This window comes from Vidua macroura, chromosome 19 (assembly GCF_024509145.1).
Source record: "Vidua macroura isolate BioBank_ID:100142 chromosome 19, ASM2450914v1, whole genome shotgun sequence".
Classification (NCBI taxonomy): domain Eukaryota; kingdom Metazoa; phylum Chordata; class Aves; order Passeriformes; family Viduidae; genus Vidua; species Vidua macroura.
Genome location: NC_071589.1, coordinates 11,233,752 through 11,260,631, shown reverse-complemented (window position 1 = coordinate 11,260,631; position 26,880 = coordinate 11,233,752). Strand labels below are relative to the sequence as shown.

Genomic DNA, 26,880 nt, shown 5'->3' with positions numbered 1-26,880 from the left:
TTTCACTGGCTGGCACCTGGCATCTCCCTCTCTTCATGTTAGGCTTGTTGTTTTTCCTTTTGCAAGGAGGGGAGGAGAAGATTTGGGCACCCAGGAGATGTTCTCCTGGGTTTAACTTTTTAAAGATGTTTAACTCCATCCCATGCCTTGACTTACTGCACCTCTGCTGTCTGCCTCTCTCTGACACGTCTGAATGGGATTTAAATCTTAGGATTTTTTTTTTTCCCACTCCTAAGGAAGGAAGCAAATCCAGCTGCTACACTTTTCCAAGCCCAGCCTCTGTCCCAGCTGCTCAGGCTCCCTCCCAGCCCTGGTCCCTCAGCCAGGATGAGCCTGGGGATGCTGCTGTGGGCGACCAAGGGGCAGCCACGCTCCAGAGCCTGGGCTGGAACCAAACCCATCCCCTTTAGAAGTGCAGAGTTACTCAGGAGACGTTTATTTCAGCGTTTCCAAGATGTTTTTTAGCTGGAAGAGCTGTTGCTCTCCAGGAGGCAGCACTTCTCTGCTGTTCCTGCTCTGTGGCTGATGCCATGGGAAGAGTTTGCCACCTTTTGTCCTCCCCTGCCTGAGTTGTGACATCGCTGTTGACTTCAGCCCCTCTTGCTGCACTGAGGAACACAGCAGAGTTTGTCAGAGAAAGGATTTTTGTGTGGTTTGTTGTGGGGCTTGGTTTTCTTCTCTTGGCCACCACTCAGGAATGTCCCGAGTTAAATTTTCGGACAGCGCGCTCCAGCGCCTCAACAGCGATGTGCTCTGTTTGCGTTTTCTGACACAAATAAGGCTGGAGCCCTGCCAGGGAGGAAAGGGAAGGAAGCCAGGGGGAAAAAAGAAGCCATGGTGTGAGGAATATCTTTTGCAGAAGTGCCTGAGGGGAAAAAAACGACGAAGGAGAGCTGTGAGTCTCTGGGACAGTCAGCAAGTCCAGCCCAGGGAGGTTCAGCACCTCTGCTCCTCCAGGACAAGCTCTGGGTTCCTCTCAGACCTTCCTGTTGAGGTAAGGCTGAAGCATTCTTCCTAAGCCTAAATAACAAATGTTATTTTGAAGGTATGAAAACCCCCAGTAAATTATAATGTTGTTTAAATTATAATGCTATAATGTAAATTATAATGCTCTTAATGACACTGGGTGAGGGTACAAATGCGTGGGTGGGGCATGGGGCATCTTTCTAATAGGTTGAGTCAAGCTTAGGGGTGTTTAAAGGCAATAGAGTCTTTAAAGCTTACTTTGAGATGAAATAACACACAAATGGAGCTCAGCTTATGGCAGAGGTTTATTTCCAGTGTTTCTCAGCACTACAGGGAAGCAGTAGCTTCAGCTCAGTATTTTAAATGATACAGGACGTACGAGGAGTAGATTTCTTTCCCTACCTCCAGTGTACACTAAAGTTTGAATTTAAAAGTTCTTTCCATCTTAATGCTCTAAAAAATTCCACCTGAAATACCACAGGAGCAAAGAAATCAGCTGTGCCACATTTCCCCCAGCTGCCCAAACTCTGCAGCAGCACAGGGTCAGCGGGCACTGAGGGGTGACCACACGAGGGACATGTGGGATGTCCAGGATGAGCTCCTGGTGTGCCACCTCTCCACCCCAGCTGGGATCTCCTGGAAGTGTCAGCCTGCTGAGTCTCCTCCATGGGACTCTTAGAAGAGCCTGGCACAGCTTTAGCTGTTACACAAACCCCATGGCAGAGGTGGAGATGTGCTCAGGTGACACACAACGTCCTAACCCTCACTTCTGTGGGGTGAAAAAGCAACCAAATAATAGCAAGTTTAAACCCCACAGTTTATTCAAGGAAGTCTGGAGGTTACTACACAGGCTAAACTCAAATTTTTATACACCTGGGTTTAGTGAGGCCATCAATGGGGGAAAAATCTGTTTAGAGATGATGGCAAAATCCAGGGCAAGTGTTTGCAGCCCATTTGTTGCAACTGCTTTTCCAGCATTCCAGTGCCTGCTGCCTCACCACCACTGAGATTCAGCCCCTGAGGGCTGAATAGAAATATTTGGAGGAAGATAAAGTCTGTCTTGCCTGTCAGCACCATGAGGCATTGTCCCCCAGGGGAACAGGACAATGTAAATCTTCCTTCCTTATGACAGGAAGGCTTGAAGGGATTAGGTTTGTAACAGCTCCGATTTTTCTACCTGAGAATCACTTAGAGAAGATCAGGATTTTGTTGAAAAGCAGTTTTTAGCTCCAGATGTGACAGCAGAGCAGTTTGGCCATGTGAGCACAGCTCTTTTACACTGAGGTACTGACTCTTTTTGCTCATTGGAGGTCCTCATGGATGTTTTATGGATGGTTAATAAGCACACGTCTCGTCTGCAAAAATCTGACAGGCAGCTTTATGCTTTGCTTCTTTCAGTTCCCACCACCAGCATTAACCAGGCAAAATAACCCTTGTTTTGCTTGGACCATGTCATTTTGAGGATTTTGCCCTTTCTGTTGGAGTAACACATCAGTGCATGCTCGTGGCCACTCAGTTTTCTCTCATTTTTCATTAATAACCTGCCAATGACATCTCTCCCACGCACTTCCAAGAATTTGTTCCCTCATGGCTCCGAGTTCCCTTCAGCAGATGCTGTTTTCCACAAGAGCTCAGCTTGCACCACAGCCAGAAGTTGCTCAACACTTCTTGGTGTTGAGCCTATAGCAGATTAAAATTGCAAGCAAAAGGATTTTAGGGATTTTAATTGACTATATTGTTGTTGTTTCTCGGATATGGAGCCCACCCAAGCCGATTAGGTCATGTAATGTGATAGTCCCTTTTTTATTTCATAAATAACTCCTCCCAAACTCCCCATGGTGAAGCGTGGAAGCCTGAAATTCTGATTTTTATCAGTGTTTGCTGCTGAGCTGCGATGATTGGAGTGTGTTGAGGGTGATGAGGGCTCTTGGACCCTGTGCTACGGGGGTGGTTGTGCTCAGCACACAACATCTGAGTTTCTTCAGCTCATTCTTGCTGTTAAAAGGGAGAAAAAGTTTCACTGCTCATCTGCAAGAACTGTGCAAATAAAACCAGTTGCTGCTGGTTTGGCTTTTGTTGTATTTGAAAGCAATTTTCAAAAAGAGATTATCTCTAGGTTCGAAAATGAAGGCACTCCAGAGGAATATCAGTGTAATCCAGCAAACTAAAATTCTCTTGTGGAAAAATGTCCTGATCAAGTGGAGGATGAAGATGCAGAGCTTTCAGGTAAGAACAAATTAAAAATAAAACCAAAATAGTAGCTAACTACTGAGAGTGGCCAATCCCTGCCTGCCTCTAGACACCAACTTCTTTGGGTAAAATTAGAACTTAAAGCACTTTTGAGAAGGCTGACTGGTAATGAACACTTGGAGACTTGATGGTTTTTTTTTTTTAATGGTGATATTTATGTCTGGTTTGTGACAAATGAGGGCACAGGTGGGCTCTTGGAGCAGGTGATGGGCACAATGCAGAGAATCTCTTCATCCACACCTATGAATTGGGTGTGAGCGAGTCCCTCTTATTTATATTTTAACCCCACAAAGACTGAATTGCTCTCGTTTACATTTTTAATCCCACAAAGAACCTGGTTTTATACTGCCATGAAATTCTCCTCCCTGCTCTCCCTGGTGTAGGAGTGGATTCTGTCCCTGCTCTTCCTGCCCCTGGTGTTCGTCGTGTCCTCGTCCGTGTTCATGATGAAAACCCGCTACCCCGAGGTGCCCGCCACCCACCTGGGCTACCTGGATGACCCTGCCTTCAATGCCACCGGCGTCACCGTCGCTTTCACCCCCGCCACTGCCACCACGAGGCACATCATGAGCAAGGTGGCCTCCAGCTCTGTCATGACGGGTGGGTTTTGCTTTTTAAATACTGAATTTTGTCATTATTGAACCTGTTGCGCCGTGTGCTGTGTTGTAGAGGTTCTTCGGCATCTTTGATCAGGAGATGGTTTCAAAATTCATCCTAAATCCTCCATTTTCACAAATATTTCTTCTCTAGGATTTAAACCACCTGTGAGGCCAGTGTGCTCTTCTGAAGTGGAAAGCTCTGCCTTACCTAATATTCCCTAATACTTTTAAAACACATTAAAAAGCATTTTTTTGAGGTGCATTTCTTCTCAACTGGTAAAGTCTGAAGTATTTAGAGCTGCCTCCCTAGGCAGTGAGAACTGGAAAAGGAGGAGTTGTGGTGCTGAGAATGCAGAACATTCCCTCAATGCCTGTGGATGCATTTCCACACTCACAAAATCTCATGGCAATATTTTTCTGGCACTCCACAGGTATAAAACTAGAGGAACTGGATGATGAGAGAGCCGTGGAGAAAGCCTGGATTTCAAATAGGAAAATGATAGGAGTTGTATTTAAGGACAACTTCTCCTACCACCTCAGGTTTCCTACCACCCATGTGATTATTCCCAATGAAGTCATTGGATACGTAGGTAATGCAAAATGAGAATTTCAGGGTGGTTGCCTGGTGTGGACAGGGTGGGAATAATCCACATTTGTTAAGTGATGGAATAAATTGTGGGTTTGGGGTTTTTCTCTTGTCACTGTCCTTTTGAAGAGTTTCCCACCATGCCAGTGTGTTCTTGTCTTACATTTAATCATGAAAATTAATTACTTTTCATTAGTGTGATGCCCTTTGCCTTGTAGACACCTGCTACAACTTCTCCTGGAGTATCTGTGATAGCCCAAGGTACTGGTACAAAGGCTTCCTGTCCCTGCAGTCCAGCATTGATGCTGCCATTATAGAGGTAAATCCAATTTAGGAACTGATGGAGACATCCTTTTATTTTAAATACAATACAGGAAAGGCAAACTCTGCTGTGGGAATAGCAAGGGATGGCTTTGTCAGAAAAGAAAGCTGTTTTTAAAATTTATTCCAGGGAGGATGAAGAAGAATATTCCTTGCATAAATGCATCTCACTGCAGAAAATAAGCAAACCACTCCTGCTGACCTTGCATTCCTTTAGATGGTGTCAAATCATTCTGTTTGGGAAGAAATGGAAACCATTGCTGGTGCCAGAATGAAGTCCCGGAGCATCCTCTTCTACGTCAGCCTGGAGTACAGCTACTTCATGATGGTTACCGTGATGTGCTTCTTGCCCTTCATGTACTTCTTATCAAGGAGTGTCACACGAGAAAAGAAGCAGCTCAAAGAATTGATGAAGATCATGGGCCTGCAGGACATTGCATTCTGGTGAGCTCTTTTTGAAGTGGAATACATTTGCCAAAAATCAGTCTGTTCCTGGGCACTTGAGAAGCCAATTAATGAGTTAAATGGGCTTGTAACTTTTCTCCAGCACTCTGTCAGATTGATTCCTGCTAGAGACAAGGAAGCACCATTGTGCAAATATTTCAGTCAGTCAATGAAGAAACATACTTGCATTGCTTGAAAATTTATGTCAAATATTAATTGATGCAACTGATCCCTGCTTTTGTTCAGTTTCTCATCCAGAGGGTTGAGCATGGCAGTGGTGTCCTCTGCTCCCTGGGGTATCTCCTCCTAAGCTGGATCACCTGTCTGTTCTGAGGATGCGAAAGAGAAATGATTGCCACGGGAAATAATTAATATTTCAGTTTAGACACTTCTGATGTGCAGACAAATCTGTAAGCAGAGCTGCTAATTACCCACAGGGCTGATGACACCTTTCCCTCCCCAGGCTGTCCTGGAGTTTGCTGTACTCCCTTTATGTGCTGATCTTCTCCTGCCTGCTGACAGCCCTCGTGCTGCGGGAACGCTTCTACACCAGCAGCTTCCCTGCAGTCTCACTCCTGTTCTTCCTCTATGGCCTGGCGTGTGTAAGTCAGGCTTTAAAGCCAGATTTCCTCCCCACATGATTTATTACTGTGCTGATGAGCCTAAGCAGTGCTCCAGAGCCTTTGTGCTCAGGAGCTTTGTGGGCCACGCTGGCTGAAACATCTGAGTGGCTTTTCTAGGTCAGCAGCAGAGATTTGATTTGCAGCCTGAAGGGCTGACAGTCTCTTGTTTGCCTACAAAAGGCCCAGTCTGAAACTCAGATCAACCCACTAAGAAGGGCTTTAGTGGATTTTATTTTACAGACTCAGCTCAGCAGGGATCTGGTGCCTAGCAGATGGAAGTGCTGCTGTTAAGAATATTTATTTCTTTCAGTGGTTGAAGGAAAGTTCTGTCCTTACAGATCCACCTGGTTTTCATGCTCTGCTCCCTCTTAAGGACCTCCAAGCTGGTCAGCTCCACGAGCTTCCTCATCATCTTTGTCTTCGGGTTCCTGAGCCTGGCGGTGCTCATCGAGGATGTCCCCAAGCCACTGAAGTGGCTCCTTGGTCTCATGTGTCCTTTTGCTTTCAGCACTGGCATTGCCAAGGTACGGGGGCACCACCCCTGCAGCTGAACCTTCCTTCCCCTGCTGGCAGAAAAAGCCGCAGGAATTCCTGCCCTTAGCTCAAAAATCCAGCTGGAAAACACCCGGGCATTTTCCCTTCCTCTGCACAGCCTGTTTGAAACCCCCAGGTGAGCTGAGCTGTGCTGGGCAGCACAGAGTGGCTCCACCGCCTCTACCCCATTCCCCTGCTTCAAAAGCAGAGGAATGCAGAGACAAGCAGGGCCCTTGGCACAAAAAATCTGCTGTTGTGCACTTCTGCAGCTTCCACATGGCCCCATCGTGCACACAACAGCCCCATTATCCTCGGGAACATCAGGGACAGCATCCTTGGCTGCCCATCACTCCCCTCCTCCTGGCAGCAGGGACTGTGCAAATCCAGCTCTGGATTCCTGCTGCTGCTGCTGCCCTTCCTCCATCCCCACCCCGCAGAAATCCCTGCCGTTGTCCAGCTTTCCATTAGTCATATCTGCACAGCTCTTGCTAGCTCTGGTAATCTAATATTTGATTCCTTGTTATATATTTAAAAAAAAAAATCTGCCTGGGAAAGGAGATTTCTGCACCAGCAGAGAAAGGGATTGACTTTGTTAATTCGCCATATGGTTAAATCAATCATTATGTAAATTATAACATTTTTGTCGTGACTCTGTCACATCAAGAGTGCCCATATCAGGTTTTTTGGAATTGATCTCCTCTAAAACTCTGATCTTTTCTTCTGTTTCTGGATTGTTCTGGAAAATTCTGGATTAAAGCATGAAGATCTCTCTGCATGGAGTAAATTTATTCCCCTTCCTCTTTAGAAAGAAAATAAGAACAGTGGGTCAGTACTGCAGATGATTTCTGAGTTGCATCCATGATTTGCTGGCATCTGCATATTTTTCCAGCCTGAAATTTGTTCTTCATTCTCTTTTATTTCAGATTTTCGATTTAGAGAAATACAGGATAGGTTTCTCCTTTTCCAACCTTATGGGGGAAGCATACTTTTTATTTTCAACATACATACTGCTGGTGTTTGACTCAGTCTTGTACATGCTGCTGGCTCTGTATTTCAACAAAATTCTGCCAGGTGGGAATGATTTCTTTTTACTTGCATGGATTGCATGGGCTATATCAAGGAAATGATGGGCTGCTCCTTTCTTGGACTCAACCAAAATAAGGTTTGGACTAAAAGAAATTTATGATGTCATGGAGTGACTTTTCTGTTTCTGGCACATGTCAGATTCAGAGAATCAATGACAACAAAGCATTTAACATTTTTTAATTTAATATTTTTTCTTTCTAATTAGGAGATTATACATGTAGGACAATACTTCAATTCATTACAAAAAGCACTGAATTCATGACATAATTCCCTGAAGCCACCCTTCTTGTATCTTCTACTTCTGCCTCAAACCTGGCGGGGGGTTGACTGGAAAGAAGTTCCAATTTTGTACTTATTTGAAACTCCCAAAAGTTTAGTCTAGGATGGTGTCTTGGCTGTGCCTTTGGTTGATGTCAGGCCCTCTTTTTGCTTTCCTGGCAGGCAAATATGGGATCCCAGACCCTCCTTTGTTCTTCCTGAAGGCCTCGTACTGGATGAGGAGCAGGAGAGGCTCTGCCAGGGACGTGCCCAGAGCCACAGCAAACCCTGAGGAGCTCCTTGGGGATGATGTGGAGCCTGTGCCCCCCGAATTCCTGGGGAAAGAGGCCATCAGGTTCAGAGAGAAGGCATTGCTTGTGTCTGGTTTAGTGCTCCCCACTCCTTCCATCAGCTTGGGCTGGACTCTAGGCGGTTTTCATGTTCGTGAGGCTCTTGCAAAACATTTGTTTCACAGAGAAAAATAAGACATAAAAATGATAATTCAGACTGGTCACAAAAGGTGAAATTTAGGGAAAATTAGATTTAAAAATAACTTTTTTTTTTTTTTTTTTTGTGGACTTTCAATGTCCTTTAGGGACAAAAGGGAGAATGAAGAGGTTAACCCATTGTAAAAGTGTTGCAATGGGCTTGGCCTTGTCTTTACCAGTCTTGGTGCCCCATTTTTGGTGCCAGGTTGTGATGTTCACACCTGGGCACAGAGCCTGTCAAACCTGTAAATCTCAGCTTTGTTTCTTAGCACCTTTTGTTTTCTTCATGCCATTTCTGTCATTGTAACTTAAGGTCCATAAAAATGTAAAAGGGCAGCAGGGAAAAGCATTTACAGAAATCCTCAAATAATAACCTCCTTACCTTCTTTTTAGGCTCCACAATATTAAAAAAGCCTATAAGAAAAAGGACAAGAAGACAGAAGCTTTAAGAGGTATGAAAGACTGATTCCTGCTAAAGACAAGGAGACATCGTTGTGCAAACAGTCAGTCAATGAAAAAAAAAACACTTGCATTGCTTGAAAATTCATGTCAAACATTATTGATGTGACTGATCACTATTTCGTTCCGTTTTTACTGATTTGCTGGTTTTTATAAGACTAAAGAGAAGAAAGATTTTAGTTTTTTTAAAAGTGTTTTCTTTTTGTCTTTTCTGCTAAATACAGACCAACTCCTTATGCCTTTACTTAAAGGTTTGCAGATCTTTGCCCCACTCAGTGCTCTTTTGGCAAATTATTATCACTTAATTCTTGTACTTTTTGACTTCTCCTGCCTCTGACAGTGAAGGAGGGCAATTCAAACCTCATTTCTCCCCAGACTTGATGTTATTTTTGTTCTAGGTCTGTCTTTAAACATTTATGAGGGCCAGATCACTGCCTTGCTGGGCCACAGTGGGGCTGGAAAGACAACACTGCTGAACGTGCTCAGTGGGCTCAGCTTCCCTTTGGAAGGTAGGAGCAGGCTGGGATGGGGTGGCCTGGAGCCAAAAGCTCTAAAGATCAATTAATTCCCCCTCATCCCATTGTCTTGGTTTGAAAAGCCAGGTTTCTGCTAAGGAAGGCAGGAGCCTCCCTTGAAACGGAAAATGCAAACCCCCTCCCTCTGAATTGTTATAATTTTGAAATTAAGGGGCTCTCAGGCAAAGATATGGGAGCAGGAATAACAGTTCTTTACTAGGAAAAAATAAATAAAAATGCTGTAATACAAAACAACACTGACAGAGTCAGAAATGCCCTGGCAGGCTGTGGGTCAGGGTGGTGGCAGCAGTGCCATTCCATGGTGGCTCAGCCCTCCTGCAGTGCCAGCTGTGCTTCTGCTGGAGCAGGGATCCTGGACAAGGCTGGAGTTTTCCTCTGAAGCTCCAGGGCTGGTGTGGATGGGCCTGGGCTTCCTCTGGGAATGCAGTGGGGCAGAAAGCTGCTCCTCTGGGAACGCAGTGGGCAAAGGCTGCTGTGGTGTTCCCAAGGTCAGATTGTATCCAGGTAGGAATGCTTGGCTCCTCCCCTGGGCGGAGCCTCTCCCCATGGGATGATGGAATTTTCTCAGCCATGCAGGGACACTCACTGGCCCATTAACAGGAGATAATTAATAATTAATAGCCCATTAACAGGAGATATCTCCTGGAGGGAGGATTGGTTATGGAAGAGATGAAGAAAACTGCCCAATGAACAGAAGATACCTGCCCCAGCTCTGACAGATGGCAATAGAATATGGCCAGAATATTGCTGCCCCCAGCCACATCTTGCATTTCCAATCTAAGACACCCATTTATCCCCGTGAACAGGCTCTGCCACCATATACAACTACAAACTCTCTGAAATGGGAGACAGGGAGGAGATCAGGGGGATGATCGGGATTTGCCCGCAGTTCAACACGCAGTTTGAGGTCCTGACGGTGAAAGAAAACCTGAAAACTTTTGCGGAAATCAAGGGCATCAAGTCCAAAGAGGTGGAGCGAGAGGTGAGTGTGTGTTCCCCACCATTCCACAGAGTCTCCTTTTGCACTGGGAAGCTCAAAGAATCCACCTGGATCTTCTGAAAATTGAAGCTCCAAGCCCCGTCCAGCCTGGCCTTGGACACTTCCAGGGATCCAGGGGCAGCCACACCTTCTCTGGGCACCCTGTGCCTCACCTCCCTCACAGGGAATAATTTCCTTCTGATGGCTAATTTAAATCTAAATCTACCCTAATAAAGGATGGAAGGACAATGGCTGCTGAGAATGGACATCCTTGTGCTGTTCTAGGTGCAAAACATTCTGGAACTGCTGGATATCAGCAACATTCAAGACACTCAAGCTGAAAAACTGAGTGGTGGACAGAAAAGGAAGTTATCCATTGGAATAGCCTTGCTTGGAAATCCCCAGGTAAAGCAGCAGGCATGACTCTGTGATGTAGGAAAGACTCAGGTCCAGCATAATTAAAACCTTGGGCATGTATTTGGCTCTAGGATATCAGACTTCTTTAAAGTGCTTATAATTAGAATGAATAAATTTCATAATTTCGTTTGTTTTTTAAATTCATAACCCACCTTGCCAGCCAAGTTTTGAAGCAGGCAGAATTCCCTGAGCTCTCTCAGCTCCCAGAACAGCTGCCTTTGTCTGAAAGATGCCCTGGGTCTCTTGCCTTCAGAACACCAAACCCCAAAGACGCGCTCTGGCAGGGACATTCTTCTCACTTTCAGGATTTTTCATAGACGAGCACAGAGGAAAGAAAGAGAAAACAATTTCTGTTTCTGCTCCTTGTTTTTCTCATGTGGAATGTGTTTGGAGAATTGTTTACCTGGGGGGATTGCTTGGTTGGATTCTGGTGAGGATTGTTTGAGCTGATGGCCAATCCAACCCAATCCAATCCAATCCAATCCAATCCAATCCAATCCAATCCAATCCAGTCCAGTCCAATCCAATCCAATCCAATCCAATCCAGTCCAATCCAATCCAATCCAATCCAATCCAATCCAACCCACCTGTGGCTGGACTCTCAGAGAGGGTCACGAGTTGTGGGTGAGTTAGAGATGGGAGTTAGAACAAGTGGGTTTGTAGTTTAGTATCTCCTTTAAATAGTATATTAATGTATTCTAGCATAGTTCTAATAAAGAAATCATTCAGCCTTCTCAACTGGAGTCACACATCAGCATTTCTTCCCACCAGCTTCACCTGCATTTACAATAAAGTGCAACCGCTCCGGCAACGGGGAATGTCTGATCCCATCCTTCCTGCAGGTTTTGTTCCTGGACGAGCCCACGGCGGGGCTGGATCCTCTCTCCAGGCACCGGGTGTGGAGCCTCCTGCGGGAGCAGCAGGCGGGGAGGGTGATCCTGTTCAGCACCCAGCTCATGGAAGAGGCCGACATCCTGGCGGGTGAGTGGGGCCGACATCCTGGCTCTGGCTGGGGCATCCCCGCGGGAAAACCCCGTGGCATAAAGCCCCAGAAGATGGCAACGACTGCTCTGCACTGGCAATTCCTTTGGCTTTTCCTTTCTCCAGACCGCAAGGCTTTTATCTCGCACGGGAGGCTGAAGTGTGTGGGCTCTTCTCTGTTCCTGAAGAAAAAATGGGGGATTTGCTATCATTTAAGGTATCTCCTTAAGCCCCAACAACACCTGGCAACATGCAAGTACAAGGGACACCAGAATTAATGAAAGCCCAGAGCAGATGTCATCAAAACAAACAAATTACCTGCATTAAAAGCCAGCTCCATTAACTGAAAAAGCAGTAAGATTTAGGGTTAGGGTTAGTTAATCCAGAGCAGGGAATGAATAAAGAATATTGGAGTTTTCTTTTTATGCATCCATAAAATGGTGGATGTTGTTTTTCTGGGTGGGCTTGGGTTGTTTTTATTCCAAACCTAAGCATCTGTGTTTTTTCCCACACAACAGGATCCATGTCAGTGAGTCTTGTGACCTGGAGAATCTGACATCCCTGGTGAAAGGATACATCCCCAATGCCACGTTCTCAGGACACACCCAGTATGAACTGAGATATAAACTGCCTTTAGAAAACATGAATAAATTTCCAGGTAATGTATATGAAAATAATTGGGGATTATTCATAGGGACAAAAAAATAATGACAAATGTTTTGAAGGAGAAATGCAAAGGGAGATTTTTTACAGGAGTCACATCAGGACTTCAAAACCATTGCATTTTGGGTTTTCCCCACAATTTTATCATACATTTAAGATCAAACTGTGCAACAAATGCTTTTCTACTGTTTGCAGTGACAAACCCTGCAGGCTAAACTGGGCCATGTGTGTTACTGAGAGTTCAGTTCTCTTTCTGTTAAATGAAAAGGCAGAGATAAGAGAAAACCCCACACAACCTGCGCTGCTCCCTGCCCATTTCTCACCCACCGTGCCCATCACTTCAGCCTGACCATCCCACAGAGGGTGAAAACAGCCTGAAATGTCAGTGCTAAGCAGAAAAACACCTTCCATGAGGGATGGCTCTGGCAGTTTTGTGTTCCTCCACACCTTTGTGTCCTGGCAGTTCATTGCTTTGCTGCGTTCTCTGTCACTGGAGATGCTGCAGTCAGGTTGGCTCAGCTGAGCCAGAGTGGTCTGGGTATCTGTGCTTACGCCTTTATTTTACCTCTGTCCTCCAGATCTGTTCAGTGGCCTCGACAGCTGCTCTGAGCAGGGAATTATCAACTATGGAGTCAGCATGACAACCCTGGAGGACGTGTTCCTGCAGCTGGAGGGGGAAGCCACGGCTGATCAAGAAGGTACAATTTACAATCCACAGCCAAAGAGATCAGCTCCTCTGCAGTAACCTCCAAAGGTGCCTCTTAAACTTTCATGAATCCCCACCTAGAAGCCGGTCTGAGACATAAATGTGCACGTGGAAACTCTCTGCAGGTGAGCCCGTCCCTGGGGAGGAGTGGGGAGAAGCAGGACCAGGAAGCCCTGAGGAGGCAAGGCCAGGCTCCCTGCTGCTCTCAGACACCAGCACAGCGTCGGTGCAGGGCCTGGCCCTCTGGAGGCAGCAGGTCTCTGCCATGGCATGGCTGCACTTCTTGAAGCTCAAGAGCTCGGTGAAGAACCTGCGGTCCATGTAAGTGCCAACGGGGCTCCGTGGGCGAGCAGGACTCCTGGACAGCTAATCAATGTGATTAAGCAGAAGCCACTCTTTTGTTTACATCCTGCTCTGTTTATACACTCTAACACTACTGCACACGCCATCACGCATTTCTTGATTGGTGCCTCTGCCTTGTCCACAGGTTCTGCACGCACTTTTCAGGATATGTGATTGGTTACAGTCCAGTGCTTCACGGACTTTCACCTTTTTCACGGCCTTTATCTAGTTCTTGTGGTCTTGGCATTTTGATTCTCAGCCTCTTCTTTCTTTATTTAGCACAATTTTTGTCCCAGTAACCTTGACAAATTCCAGAGGGCTCCGACAAGAACAACCAAAAAATGGTTTGGCTGGAGCATGCCAGAGCCCAGGCTGTTCAAACCCATTGCTACAGGGTTATCTCCTGGAGGTCTGGAAGTGGACACGGTCACACCAGGGGGGACAATTTCCACACCTCTGTTTCAATGAGTTTGGATTAATTGATATGAGGTCTTGGCTAGGAATGATCTTGGTCATCTGGACTCAGAGGAGGGGAAAGTTTTCTGCTTTGCAGTGCCAGTAACACAAAATCTTTTGTGCATTTTCATTTCTGTGCTGAATAATTTATGCAAAAGAAATCCATTTTCTTTCCAAATAAAAGCATCATTTAGAAATACTTCCATGTCAATTGGAGGAAGCTTTAAAATAAGTCAGTGTGTACAGAGAGTACTTTCAGGCTTCCTCTGCTGTTTTCTTTTTTTTTATTCTCTCATGTTGCCAGTGTTTGAACTCATTTGGCCCCGCTGGTGTTCAAGCTGGAGTTCCTGGTGGGGCACAAGGAACTAAAAGAAGGTGTTGATTTATGAGTAACTTGTATCTAAAGGAAGTCTGAAAGGCATTTCATGGCCCTACAATGTTTAGAAGGTGCTGATTTATGAGAACCTTGTAACTAATGGAAGTCTGAAAGGCATTCAATGGCCCTAAAAAGTTGAGCAGTCGGGATCTGAGGTTCTCTCCCTGCTACATTTTGAGTCATTTGGTGAATGATCAAGGTTTGAGACTTCTGGAAATAAAATTCTCTCTGGTCATTGGTGACAAGGCCTGAGGGAATGGCTGGAGCTGTGTCAGGGGAGGTTTAGGTTGGATATCAGGAAAAAGCTCTTCTCCAAGAGGGTGCTGGGCACTGCCCAGGCTCTCCAGGGAATGGGCACAGCCCAGGAGCTGCCAGAGCTCCAGGAGCATTTGGACAGCACTGCCAGGGATGCCCAGGGTGGGATTGTTGGGTTGTCAGGGGCCATGAGTTGGTTCATTGTGGGTCCCTTCCAAGTCAGGGTATTCCATGAAATATTCAGGACATTCTATGAAAATTGCCAAAGGTTTTTAACAGAGCATTGGGTAATCTGAATATCATCCACCATTTCCAGCACACAAATGCATTCTGAACACACTTCTGCTGAATATCTCTTTTCAGAGTGTTTATTCATCTCTTTCTTAATGCAGTTTGCTGCTCTACATGGTTTTTCTGCTTCCTCTGGTGTTGCAACTGTGCGTGGTGGCTGGCTGGCAGAGCGTGAGTGCCTGGCAGCTCTCTCCTGCACGGTACTTCTTGCCCCTGGGGAAGACATCCTACCTGGACACCACCGCCCTCCTGGTCTACAACCACACAGGTGAGGGGAAGAAGCTTCTCCTCATCCTTCCCAGTTCTGGGTTCTTGCTGCTCCAAAGGAAATGCAGGAGAGAGCAGATGGGTGTAGATGTAGAGGATCCAAGGGGGATGAAGGCTTTAACAAGGGAGGAGGGATTGTCTTTAGAGGGTTGTGAACTGTGGTTTCAGCAGCTGGTGAGACCCTGATGAGAGATGTGCAAAAGGGTATCAGAGCAGGTGAGGTAAGGTGGGGACAGGGTTCTCTCCCTGCCACAAATCCAGGTCTCTATCCAAGCAATTTCAGATTTTCAAAGCAGGCACCACACTCCAGGCTCACTCATGCTGAGTCAAATTGATGAGCTGCTTGAGAGTTTCACCTTCAACATTCCCATGAGTGGATGATGTTTCATGTTATTCAGCCAGAGAATGACACTGGTATCTTCATCAGACAGTCCCAAAGGAAAATTTATTTTGTAGCACTTCGGAAGAGGCTAGGGGGGAAAAAAAGGACAATGCAAAAATTCAGTCTGAAATCCATTAACTTCCTGAAAACTAACATGCAGTGATCCAGCACACGTGTGCTGGCTGATCCCCATCGTTATTAGATTTCTTCTGTTTTTGCTTGGTGGTCATGGATTTAAAAATAAAAATAAAAATCAAATTGTCAAAGACTCTTTTGTTTTCCAGTGTTATAATTCCTCTGGTTTTGGTCCTCACACCAGGCACAGACATTGACGACTTCATCGATGTGGTCCAGAGCCAGGATATTCAAGTGGAAATAGCAAAGGAGGAAAATATCACAGAGGAACTAGAACACAACGGTGCTCTACGGTTGTTCCGCGAAGGTCAGGTGAGGATTTTTCTCCCCTCCCTCCAGTCTCCTCACAACAATTGAATAATTCAGCAAGGTACCTCCATCAGCTCTCCCCATGGGGTGGCCCTGTTGACTATTTGTAAGGTATAAAAATTAGAAAGTGTTTTGAGCAGTAAAGTCCATGCTAGAGGAGGCCTTATCTCCCTGACTTTACACCTAAAAATGTACATTTTTAGCACAGCAATACAGACCTCCAATACCTCGTCATTTGTTTTTTTTAGCAAACAAGGCATAAGTAAATCTATTTCAGGCCTGGATTTTCCTGGTGTGCTCCTTTTCTGCTGCTTCCCTGCAGATGAGAAAAGCCAGGAGTTCTCACCTTGTTTTCCTGCTCTTTGAAGAGCTACAGGTTCACCGTGCTGTGCCACTTGGAGGCTGTCAACTGCTTCCCAGTGCTGGTGAACATCATCAGCAACGCCCTGCTGAGATCCCTCAACTCCACCAGGCACATCCAGGTCTGGAGCCACCCCTTCTTCTCTGTAAGTGAAGCCAGAAGCTGTCAGAAAACCGTTCAAGGTCTCACTAATCCATAAGATTTTAGTGGGGAGCCTTGTAAATGAAAATGTAAATCCACCTTCCTTCACGGTGCCTCTGGAACCACCACGTTTGACTTCAGGAAAACCGGATTTTTCCCATGTGGGTCTCAAGGGCTGGTGGGTGGAGAGGGTGGATAGGAGGGTTTCTCCAGGAGGTTCCTTATTCTCTCCAGCACATTATTCAAGCTTTGGCCCATCAGTTGATGGAAGAGAGAGCTCCTCACAAATCTGGGATGGAGGAGTGGGACCTGCACCACCCATCTCTCCTCACCAGCAAGCACTTTGCATGGCTCTGCTTTGGGAAAACCTCCCCAGATTTGTGTCAAAGCTCTCTTTTTGCTCATACTGCCCTGTAATCCATAAGAGATGCAGTAAAATGAATGGTAAAATGAATTGTAGGCATTTTCCACAAATGCTCTGTTCTTCTGTTTTCAGCTGCTCAATCCAGGATACTGGGATTATATTATGTCCATTTACCTCATTTATATGCTGCTGTTATTCCCTGGTTTTCCTCCTCACTTTGCGATGGGCTACACGCAGGATTGCCAGGTAAATTCCTTGGAATGGAGCAGGTTTGGGGTGGGCAGAAGGGATCACAACTGCACTGCCAGAAGGATGTTTGAGTAGAGAATCATGGATTCATTTAGGTTGGAAAACACCTCTGAGGTAACTGAGCCCAGCCCTATGATTGGCAGCTTGGGGTGTTTCGACCCATGAGAAATTTTGCAGCCAGCACAAAATATTGAAAGGCAAATGGAGGTCAAATTTTACCCCAGAATCACAACGGTGACTGATTTTATTCCCTTTTCATTCCCTGGGGCCATTCCCATGGGTGCAGTTGGCCAACCAGGCAGGGGCAATAAACCACCCTTTAAAATTGTGCCTTCCTAGGCAGGAGCTCGTGCCCAGCTGCGGATCTCGGGGCTCTTTCCCTCGGCCTACTGGTGTGGCCAGGCACTGGTGGACATCCCACTCTGCTGGATCCTGCTCTTCTCCATGCTTGGGCTCCAGTTTGTCATGAGCAACAAGATTTCTGGCAACGCCAGCATCACCCTCTTGCTGGTACATCCCATTCTGGTCCTTGCTGGTTTGCTTGGAAGGGATTGAGGGAAAATATTTTGTGTGGGGGCAGCTGAGACACTGTGGGTGCAGATGGTGCTGAAACACTCTTGGTCCTCTTACTGACCTTCTTGTTTCACCTCCTGTCCTTTGGGTTTCTCCATCTGGAAATAAAAGGCAATAAATCTTGCCTTAATGTATTCCTTTACACCTCAGAGTAAAATTGTGGTAATTTCTAAATGCCCTGATCTTACTCTGTGATCATTTCCACTGCTCCCCGTTGCTATAGATGGGTTTCTGGTGGTTTACCTCACTCCATTTCCTCCAACAAAAGCCTTTTTTTCCCCTGTAGGTCACGGGGATGTTGGGTTATGGAATCTCCCTCGTTCTCTTAATCTACCTGATCTCCTTCAACTCTCGCAAAGGATGGAACTGTGATCTTTGGTCTTTTATCCTGATAGTGGTGAGCACGTGGTTGGATAATGCACTGCAGGGATTGCAGACATTCTGAGATCTTGTGGAGGAGCTAGATGTCTAAAACACCAAGCAGAGATGTGGAGCATAAATCTGGGTGTGATTCATAGCAGCCAGTTCTGTATTAAATTTGTGTCACTGTGTTCTCTTGCCACAATCCTGCTGTGACATGGGGGAATACCTGGATCCAACCTGAACTGGTACAGGAATGGAGACTAAAAATGAATTTATCCCTCTGCTTACACCCCACATCCAAGCGATGTAAAGTGCTGGGACAGGAGCCATCAGGCTAGACACTGATCATCCAAGCCTGACCTGGAAGGAGGTGGATTATTGGCATGGACTGGGATGGGAATGAACAGGATGGGATCCCATGTTTGACTTTTCTGCCTGAAGCAGCCCTGTCCCTGGGAAGAGGTCTCCCCAGCTGGCCCAAAGCAGCAGCCAACCCTCAGACAGAGACAGCTGAGGATCTCCTGAGCCCTGTCTCTCATCTTTCTCAATTTTTGTCCATTTTTATAAATTCAACAAGGAATTGCAGAGCTAGACCCACACAATTGTAAGGAGCAGTGAGTAACCCTTCCCATCAGCTGAGTTACCCTCTTGTTTTATTTTCAGGTGTGCTTTATTTCTCTTTTCATCGGCAGAATCATCAAAAACCTGGACAGGCTCGCCTCCCTCTACACTTTGTCCCTCTTGGTTCCTGTGTGCCCCCTGATGGGTTTTGCGATCAATTTTGTGAGTGCTGCTTCTGGGCAAGGAGAGGCCTAAAACACAACCCCTGGTCCTCGTGACTGAAGTCTGGTGCTAACTGCCCCAAAGTCTGGCGGTAACTGCACCAAAATCTTGGGGTAACTGCACCAAAGTCTGATGGTAACGGTCCCAAAGTCGGGTGGTAACTGCCCCGAAGTCTGGGGAGAACTGCCTCAAAGTCTGGGAATAACTGCAGCAAAATCTGGGGGTAACTGCACCCAAAATCTGGGGGTAACTGCAGCAAAATCTGGTGGTAAATGCAGCAAAATCTGGGGCAACTGCCCCAAAGTCTGGCGGTAACTTTCCCAAAGTCTTGGTGGTAACTGTCCAAAATTCTGGGGATAACTGCCCCAAATTCTGGGGATAACTGCCCCAAAATCTGGGGATAACTGTCCCAAAGTCTGGGGGTAACTGCCCCAAAGTCTGGTAGTAAATGCACGCTGCAGTCTGGGAAGGTTTATCCTGCAAGGGATTTTCCAGAGTGGGTCGTTAAGTGACTCTTTCAGCTCAGATCTCATTTTCCCAGCTGTTCATTAGGGCTGGGGGTGACTTCTTGTGCAGCTGTGACTGCGGATTAGGTAAAAACTCTCAATTCTTTCCATGCAGAGTCATAGAATGGAATCGTGGAATGGTTTGGTTTGGAAGGGACCTTAAAGCTCATCTCGTCCCACCCCCCACCATGTGAGGGGACACCTTCCACTAGACCAGGTTGCTGCAAGCCACATCCAAGCTGGCCTTGCCCAATGCCAAGGATGGAGCAGCCACAAAGCCAATCAACTTGACCAATCCTAAGAGAAAATCTGAAGCCATGGATCTATCTTTGCATGGAAAGAAACCTGAGTTAAAATTTAGAATACTCACAAGAGGCTTCACTCCATTTCAGTTGCCAGGGGTGGTAGAAAGTCAGCTGAGAATTTAACAAAACCCCCCAGCTATGTGCAACACTGTTGATAAATGATAAATTACTGAGGGGTGAAGTCTCCTCTGTCCTGTCCCACTCACCTCTTCTCCACTGGGACCCAAAGCAGAGAGGTTTTCCTGGGACAGGACATCTGGAAGGAGAGTCTGTACTGAGAGCTGTGACATGTTCTGGTGTAGGACGAGGGTTCCCAAAGCCAAACATCTGTATCTGTTCATCTGTATGCTGAGTGTCTGGGGAAAATCAGAAGTTTTGCAGATTTTCAAAGCAGTTTTGAACATTACTGCATTAACCAGAATGATACTAAAGAATTACATGAATTACTCACTGAGTATTTTCTTTTATTCTTACAGATTTTAGTACAGGACACTGAGCCATTTGATGCGGCTTCAGGCAATCATGTACTGATTGCTGTCTTCGCAGTAAGAAAGCATTTAACATTGCTTTTATTTAGGAGTGTGGGTCCCCTAAAGCCCCTCCTCGGGTATGAGGAAGCAGGAGGAGGATCTGGGTGGGTCTGGATGACATTTTACCCACTGTGCTAAAATAATTTCAAGCCTTTGAAATAGGAAAAGCAAAATGAAGTAAGCCCAGACCACCTCATGCTGTCCTGTTATTTCATGAACCGGGTTTTTTCTGCCCTTAGTGCTTTCTGCAGCGTTGATTACCCTGAGTTTCAGTGTTAATGGGCCGTTTTCACATGTTCTGTTCCCCCCACGTATTTTATAGCACTGCCACCACCTCAGTGCCAGCTGTGGTGGGAGGCAAGGCAAGGCTGTTAATGTGGCAACCTCTGGCTTTCAGCCTTACATCCATTCTGTGGTGTTCATCCTTCTTCTTCGCTTTCTGGAGTTAAAATACGGAAAAGCAGTGCTGAGACAGGACCCCATCTTTAGGTTTGTATAAACACACATGCACATATGAGATCTAAACTCCTGCCCCACTGCTTCTTCTGGAAGACATTGCATTTGTGTTCTTATTTTTAATTTTTTTTTTTTTTTAATACTGGTGATCTTTTAATGACTTAAATAGCCCCTTAAATACTGCAGTGGTGTGATAATATAAAACAGCTTTTAAGTTATGTAGTGCCTCCATAGGATGCTGCCTGTGCTGTGGGATGTACCAGCTTCTTTTTTGGTACAAAACAAAGATTATAGATGTCTTATAAATGATGATTATAAATCATTATCATCATCATCCCCAACAATAACAATAATGATGACGATTTTTATAGTAATCATTATAATACTGTATAAATTCAACCCCAGGGAAATTCCCTCTTGGTTTATCCAAAATGCATTGGTGGCGAACAGAGGTAAAGAACAAAATCCTAAGCTAAACCTGGTGGGTTTTCAGGATTTCCCCAAGAAAAGAAAGCAGCCAGCAGCACCGCAAGGAGCTGGAGGAGGAAGATGAAGATGTCAGAGCTGAAAGGGAAGCAGTGAGAAATGCTGTGGTGGCTCCCAGTCAGGAGGAGGTACCCCTGAGTGTTGTCCTTCTTGTTTTGTTTGATTTTCTACCTGGTAAAACACAAACCAGTGCAGGTCGGTGTTGTTCTCACTGGGAAAATCAAAATTACAAAAGTCTTTGTCTGAGGGTTCCCTCAGGAAAAGAAAGCTCTTAGGAAGAACCCGGACAATAAAGGGTCCTGTCACACCTCATATTCGTGGTGAACTATAAAACAAAGATCTTCAGAAGGTTTTCTGCCTTTTTAATGGAAAAAAGTAACTGAAGGATGGATGCTAGCCAAGATAATAAATTAATCTTGCTCCTTCCTCCTCACTTTCAGAAATCAGTCATTATAGTCAGCAATCTGTGCAAGGAATATAAAATAAAGCAAGCTGGCTCACTTTTTAAGAAGAAGAAGAAAACAGCCACCAAAAACCTTTCCTTCTGTGTTAAAAAAGGTGAGAACTGGGATTGTGCTCCCCAACCCATGTTGAACCCCAAGTTAATTCTAAGTTACCTGAGCCAGGACAGAAAGGTCAAATCTCTTTGTTCTGTTGTTAAATCACCTTCAGTCTGGGCTTGATGTGTTAATGGTGCATCTTATTAATGGTCTGTGACTGTCCACTATCTAAAATAAAGATAAAATAAAGATCCTGGGGAGAGGGGACCACTTTAGCAGTGGCTCCTGGGAGCAATTCACAGCATCAGTTTAAGTTGAAATCTTATGAGCTCCCTGAGGGTGTATTTTATACAATAAACCCATTTATTTTATATGATCTTTGATATTAGTATGCTGCCTTTTCTATTTTTTCTTTTGTGGGACTGTATATATTGATATATTTCTTGTATATTGATGATTATTCTTGTATATGTATGATACATTTCTTGAATGGGGAATAGTCCTAAGAAATTCTGTGTATTGGTTGCAGGAGAAGTGTTAGGACTTCTGGGGCCCAACGGAGCTGGGAAAAGCACAACTATCAAAATGATCACTGGAGAGACAACCCTGACTGCTGGGCAGGTAGGAGACACCTGGAGACAAGGGATGGACCCATGACAAAAATCCAAACCTTGCACCCAGGCTAAGCTATCATTTTTATCAAGGCTGCAATTTTTGTCAGAGCATTATCAGTGATCAGGGTTTTAATCAAGTTCATCGTGCTATTATTAAATAATGTATTAATAAGGTGATGGTGAGCTACTTCTAATTTTGATAAGCTGGTGCATCTGCCCTAATTGCCATGTTTATATTTAAGAACAGTGTGAAATCACTCTCTCCCTGTGAATTTCCTCACCTAGACCCCATAATCTTCCCTTAAACCACCCATTGGGTGGGAAAAAAATAGTAAAATTAAGAAGACTTTCAGAAAGCTGTGACAGCAGGCTCAGAAACAGAAAGAGCAAAAGAACTCAGAGCTAGCTGCAGCTGCAGAGTCTGAAAGTAGTAAAGTTACAATAGTACAGCAAGCAAGGGCGTGAAACAATAGTTTGAGTTTTAGGCTTGGCTGAGATAGACCTTAAGACTGCAGAAAAATACGCCTAGCAAGAGAGTAGAAGGTTTTAAGTTTAATAAGGAAGTGTTGTGTGTTGTTAATAGAGAGAAGGCAAGCCAGCATTGTGTGCAGCAGGGCTAGGTGTGCTTTTAGTGATTGGCTGAACAATTGTCTGTAAGCTTCAGCAACATGCTATGGGCTAGGAAGTTTTTTAAATGCCCTGTAACAAAGAAATCTTTGGCTGCTGCTGGCTGTACGTGAGCTTTGCCATCTTCCAGTTGTCTCAACCATGTAATGAGGCTGATGCTGCCATAAAAGCTCAAGGAACTTATCCCAGAATCCCATCCTGTTCCTGCAAAACCCCGACACACCCTTGTACTGTGTGGGAGGACAATGCCCAGCCTGGTTGTGCAGGTGCTGATGAAGAGGGGAGATGGAGGAAGCCCCCTGGAGCAGCCTCCTGCATTCCTGGGATACTGCCCCCAGGACAACCCCCTCTGGCTGGACCTCACCCCGCAGCAGCACCTGAGGGTCTACGCGGCCGTGAAGGGGCTGCACCAGGAGGACACGGCTGCTGCTGTCCACAGGTACAGATGGAGGGTTGGGATGGCCCATGTTCCACCCCTCAGGCATGGGGAGGGGGCCAGAGAGCCAAAATTCACAGAGGAAACCTGGAAGGAAACGCAGGAAACTCAGCTGCAATATGCTTTTGTGCTGTGGTTTAGTGAGTGGGTGAAGAAAACCTCCAATTTTCCTAAGTGTGTTTGGTGGGAATAAATTTACCATAATGCCCTTTTAATGTTATCTTTAGGCAGCTTTTCTGAAATCTCTTTGGCACCACAAGAAAGGGTGCTGAGCTGACACTGGCAAGGGGGAATGGATTCGTAATGCTGTTGACACTGGTGATGGGTTTAGAAAAGAGCTTGTGGCTTCTTCAGTGCACTCTGCTTCAAATAGTCACTGCCTTTTAGTGACACAATAAATGTTCAATGAGAACAAGCAGGAGTCAAGAGCAAGGGGAGAAATGTTCCTTTTTCTTGTCATTTTGGGAACACTTGATGAGAGTATTGATTTGGAGTAATAAAGATGTTCTTTCTTCATTTTCCCCACAGAATTGTGAACGCTCTGCAGCTTCAAGACTACTTAAACAAAAAAGTCAGAAAATTACCTGCTGGGATAACCAGAAAGGTGTGTTTTGGGTCACCTACAATGAGCTCAAGCACTAATTAAAACTCCCCTTTCTGAGTGGAGGGACCCAGCCGTGCCCTGAGTGATGCGGGAGAGCCTCGTGTTGGGCGGGGTGGTGGAAATGAGCCTTTCCCAAACCCTCATTTCATAAATCACAACTGCCATAAATGAGGAGGTGCTGTCCACAGCTCTGTGTGGGCACAGTGCCAGGAGGCTTGGCTGAGTCCCTTCTCCATGTCACAGCTGTGTGTGGCACTGTCCTTGCTGGGCAATCCCTCCGTGCTGCTCCTGGACGAGCCCTCCACCGGCATGGATCCCAACGGGCAGCGCTGTGTCTGGTGAGCAGCAACAATTACAGAGAGAAAAGAAGTGTTCTCAAAGTTTTATTCTGATTCTTATTCCTCTTCCTTTTAGTTACTGCTAATACATTTTTCTTTGCACCCTTTTAAAGTTTTGAGGCTACTTTGCCTTTCTCCTAATCCTACCTCACGGCAGGAAGTGAGTGCATTAGGAATTAACCGGCACTGAACCCACCACACTCATCAGTACATTAGCCAGAAAATCTCAAAATTGGAGAAATCTCCAATCAGCAAACCAAAACCACTACATGAAATTGGTGGGCACGGGGCCACCCCCATGGGAAAGGGATGGGAAGCCAAAAGGAGATGCTTGAAGTTACATGAAAAGGGTTTTCCCCCATCCACAGATGGTGCTGTCCCTCACGTTGCAATGGTTCTGTTGGAAAATACGTTTCTTGTCTCTGTCTATCTCAGGGATGAGCAAGGAGAGAGAAAAACTATTTTACCTTCATCCTTTTTGCAAGATTTAGGACAGTCCTAAATGGGATTTGGGAGAATTCATAAAGAAACTCAAAAGTATTTTTTGTCACTATTTCAAAGCATTACCATGTGCTCATTAATCTAAATTTGCTGGACATGAAAATTTTCTTCTCATTTTAGGGGAAAGGCATTTGGATGGACAAAGAACAATGATATTTCTGGGGAGTGTTAGATTTTATTTTAGATTTTTTTTTTTTTTTCACTCTGATGCCCAGGAAAACAATCCAGGATGCCCTGAAAAGCAAGGAGTCAGGAGCCATCCTGAGCACGCAGTACATGGAGGAGGCAGAGGCCGTGTGTGACCGCGTGGCCATCCTGGTGTCCGGGCAGCTGCGGTGGGTGACAGCGCCTGGCTGAGCTGGAACTCACCCCAGCTGCTCCTCCAGCCTCGCCTGCCACGGCTTTTATGAAGTGTGCCATGGTCTCCTTCTCAGGAAGGAGCAGGAGCTGAGGTGACAATGATTTCACTGTCATCGCCTTTCCTCCCTGCCCTGCAGGTGCATTGGCTCCATCCAGTACCTGAAGAACAAGTTTGGCAAAGGATATCTCCTGGAAATCAAGGTCAAGGATCCAGAGAGCACTGATGCTCTGCACGCTGAGATTCTGAAGATATTCCCGGGTGCAGCCCGCCAGGAGAGGTAACTGTAAAACACGGGATGAGGAGTGGTTTCAACACTGCCTCATCCCTGAAAACATCCCTGGTGGGCTGGCCAGACACAGGATCTCAGCTAAAGAGGCATGAACAGCTCCCTGCAGGGGGATCTGATTTCATAATGTCACCACATCCAGCCCTCCTGTGATCCCAGCAGCAGGACATCCATAAAGGTTTGACCCCAGAACCTCAATGCAGAGCAAGAATCACCTTTTCTTCTGTTTCCTCAAGGTTCCCCTCTTTGCTTGTCTACAAGGTCCCAATGAAAGATGCCCTGCCCCTGTCCCAGTCCTTCTCCAAGCTGGAGGAAGGTAAGAGCAAAACCAGGTGACTTTTTCAAAAGGCAGAACAGCAACTGCTCGTTTTCAACCCTCTTCCCATTTCTCCACAGCCAAACGAAGCTGCAGCCTCGAGGAGTACAGCTTCTCCTTGAATACTCTGACTCAGGCAGGTGACTTTTATTTGTGCTGTAAAGGCAGGAGCAGGGCCAAAAGCTGCAGCCAAACCCAGGCTGGTGCAGAGGCAAAAGGCAGCTCCACCAAAAAACTGCCTGAGGGTGGTGGGTGAGGGGTTCTCTACTGGCAAAGTGGTGGAAAATGGTTTGGCTTTTTTTACTGCTGGGACTTTTCATGGTGGGAACAAGTCTGGCTGAAGTCTCAGACCCCACTTGGCCAAGAAGGGCACACAGCACACCCAAGGATGGAGCTGCCCATGGCCAGCCCCTCTGGGTGTCCTGGAAACAGCAGATTATTTATTACTGCTTGTACACGGCTGGTGGCAAAGACGAGGAATGTTTAAGTCAGTCCTTTGGTGGGGAAAACCTGTATGGAAATACCTACAGGCAGGGGATGCCTGTGTGGTTACTCCAGAGAGCACAGGAGGCTCAGCTCCCGCTCCCCTGCTCCCCCCAGAAAGCCTCTCCACACCTCTCCCAGGGCTGCAGAGCTGTGCCTCCTGCAAAGGAGCGTCACAGAGAAATAACCCAAGCATTACCTTGCTCATTCCAGGTGTTTCTGGAGCTCTGCCGAGAGCAGGAAAAGGAAAATTTTGATCTGACTTTGGATGGGACTTTTGACTGGAAACAGCTGCAGCAGGAGGACTGTTAAACACTCATTTATGCATTGCTCAGTATTAACCAAACTGCACATATTTACTGCCACTCTCAGTGTCCCACGGAGAGGGGAACAGGCTCCTCTCTGATGCAGAAGATGTTTCACCTGCACTCTGCAGAGCTCTCAGCCCTGCTCCAGGCTGCACTTCCAAAGGCTGCCTGACCAAACAGTGCCTGCTCTTGCCAAGCCAGGCAGGGTGAAGCAGAAGGACTGAAAGCTTTGCAGAAAGAAGGGTCCTAATCCATCTCTGGGGGTGAAATCTCTCTGGATCTGGGTGCATCAGGGAATCTGGACATGCACTGCCCTCCTGGGTTCCTCTCCCACCAGTCTGGGACTGCCTGCCTACGACGTGTTCTTACTGGAATTTGCACTCCATCTTTATACCCTTCCAATAAATGTCTCTATAGAAACTGCAGTTCCATCCTCATCTGTCATCATTGCTGGGGACCCCGAGGAACAGCTCCAGCCCCCTCCCCTGGGGATGGGGATGCTGCAGAGGGCAGGGAGATGTTTTTACCTGGCTCAGCAAATGTTCTGCCCTGCCCTCCCTCCGCTCTGGGGCCAGTAATTGTTGGTCCTTTCCCTGGAAACCACCCATGTGGAGAAGAGAAGGTTCCAGGGATTCCTAAGAGCCCTTCCAGTAGCTGAAGAGAGCTGGAGAGGGACTTTT

The 26,880-nt window shown here is 46.1% G+C and overlaps 1 protein-coding gene across 2 annotated transcripts; it reads left to right on the top strand.

Moving 5' to 3' along the window:
* Window positions 1–921: 921 nt before the first annotated feature.
* LOC128816819 (ATP-binding cassette sub-family A member 10-like) lies at window positions 922–26,618 on the top strand. Of its 2 annotated transcripts, XM_053994745.1 has the most exons (39): window positions 922–994; window positions 3,083–3,192; window positions 3,600–3,816; window positions 4,247–4,405; window positions 4,620–4,720; window positions 4,940–5,166; window positions 5,630–5,768; window positions 6,128–6,313; window positions 7,247–7,394; window positions 7,851–8,022; window positions 8,549–8,607; window positions 9,013–9,123; window positions 9,957–10,132; window positions 10,415–10,534; window positions 11,389–11,527; window positions 11,654–11,744; window positions 12,046–12,185; window positions 12,769–12,888; window positions 13,022–13,217; window positions 14,718–14,884; window positions 15,585–15,712; window positions 16,078–16,215; window positions 16,708–16,821; window positions 17,164–17,334; window positions 17,684–17,794; window positions 18,424–18,543; window positions 19,831–19,899; window positions 20,282–20,373; window positions 20,834–20,954; window positions 21,267–21,384; window positions 21,856–21,947; window positions 22,834–23,006; window positions 23,532–23,607; window positions 23,851–23,945; window positions 24,662–24,781; window positions 24,944–25,084; window positions 25,330–25,409; window positions 25,490–25,545; window positions 26,106–26,618. In XM_053994745.1, the coding sequence occupies exons 2-39, from the start codon at window positions 3,091–3,093 to the stop codon at window positions 26,202–26,204; spliced, it is 4,884 nt and encodes a 1,627-aa protein (XP_053850720.1). In that variant the 5' UTR covers window positions 922–994; window positions 3,083–3,090; the 3' UTR covers window positions 26,205–26,618. The 2 variants fall into 2 exon arrangements, with proteins under 2 accessions (XP_053850720.1, XP_053850721.1); XM_053994746.1 differs by lacking the exon at window positions 18,424–18,543.
* Window positions 26,619–26,880: the final 262 nt, after the last annotated feature.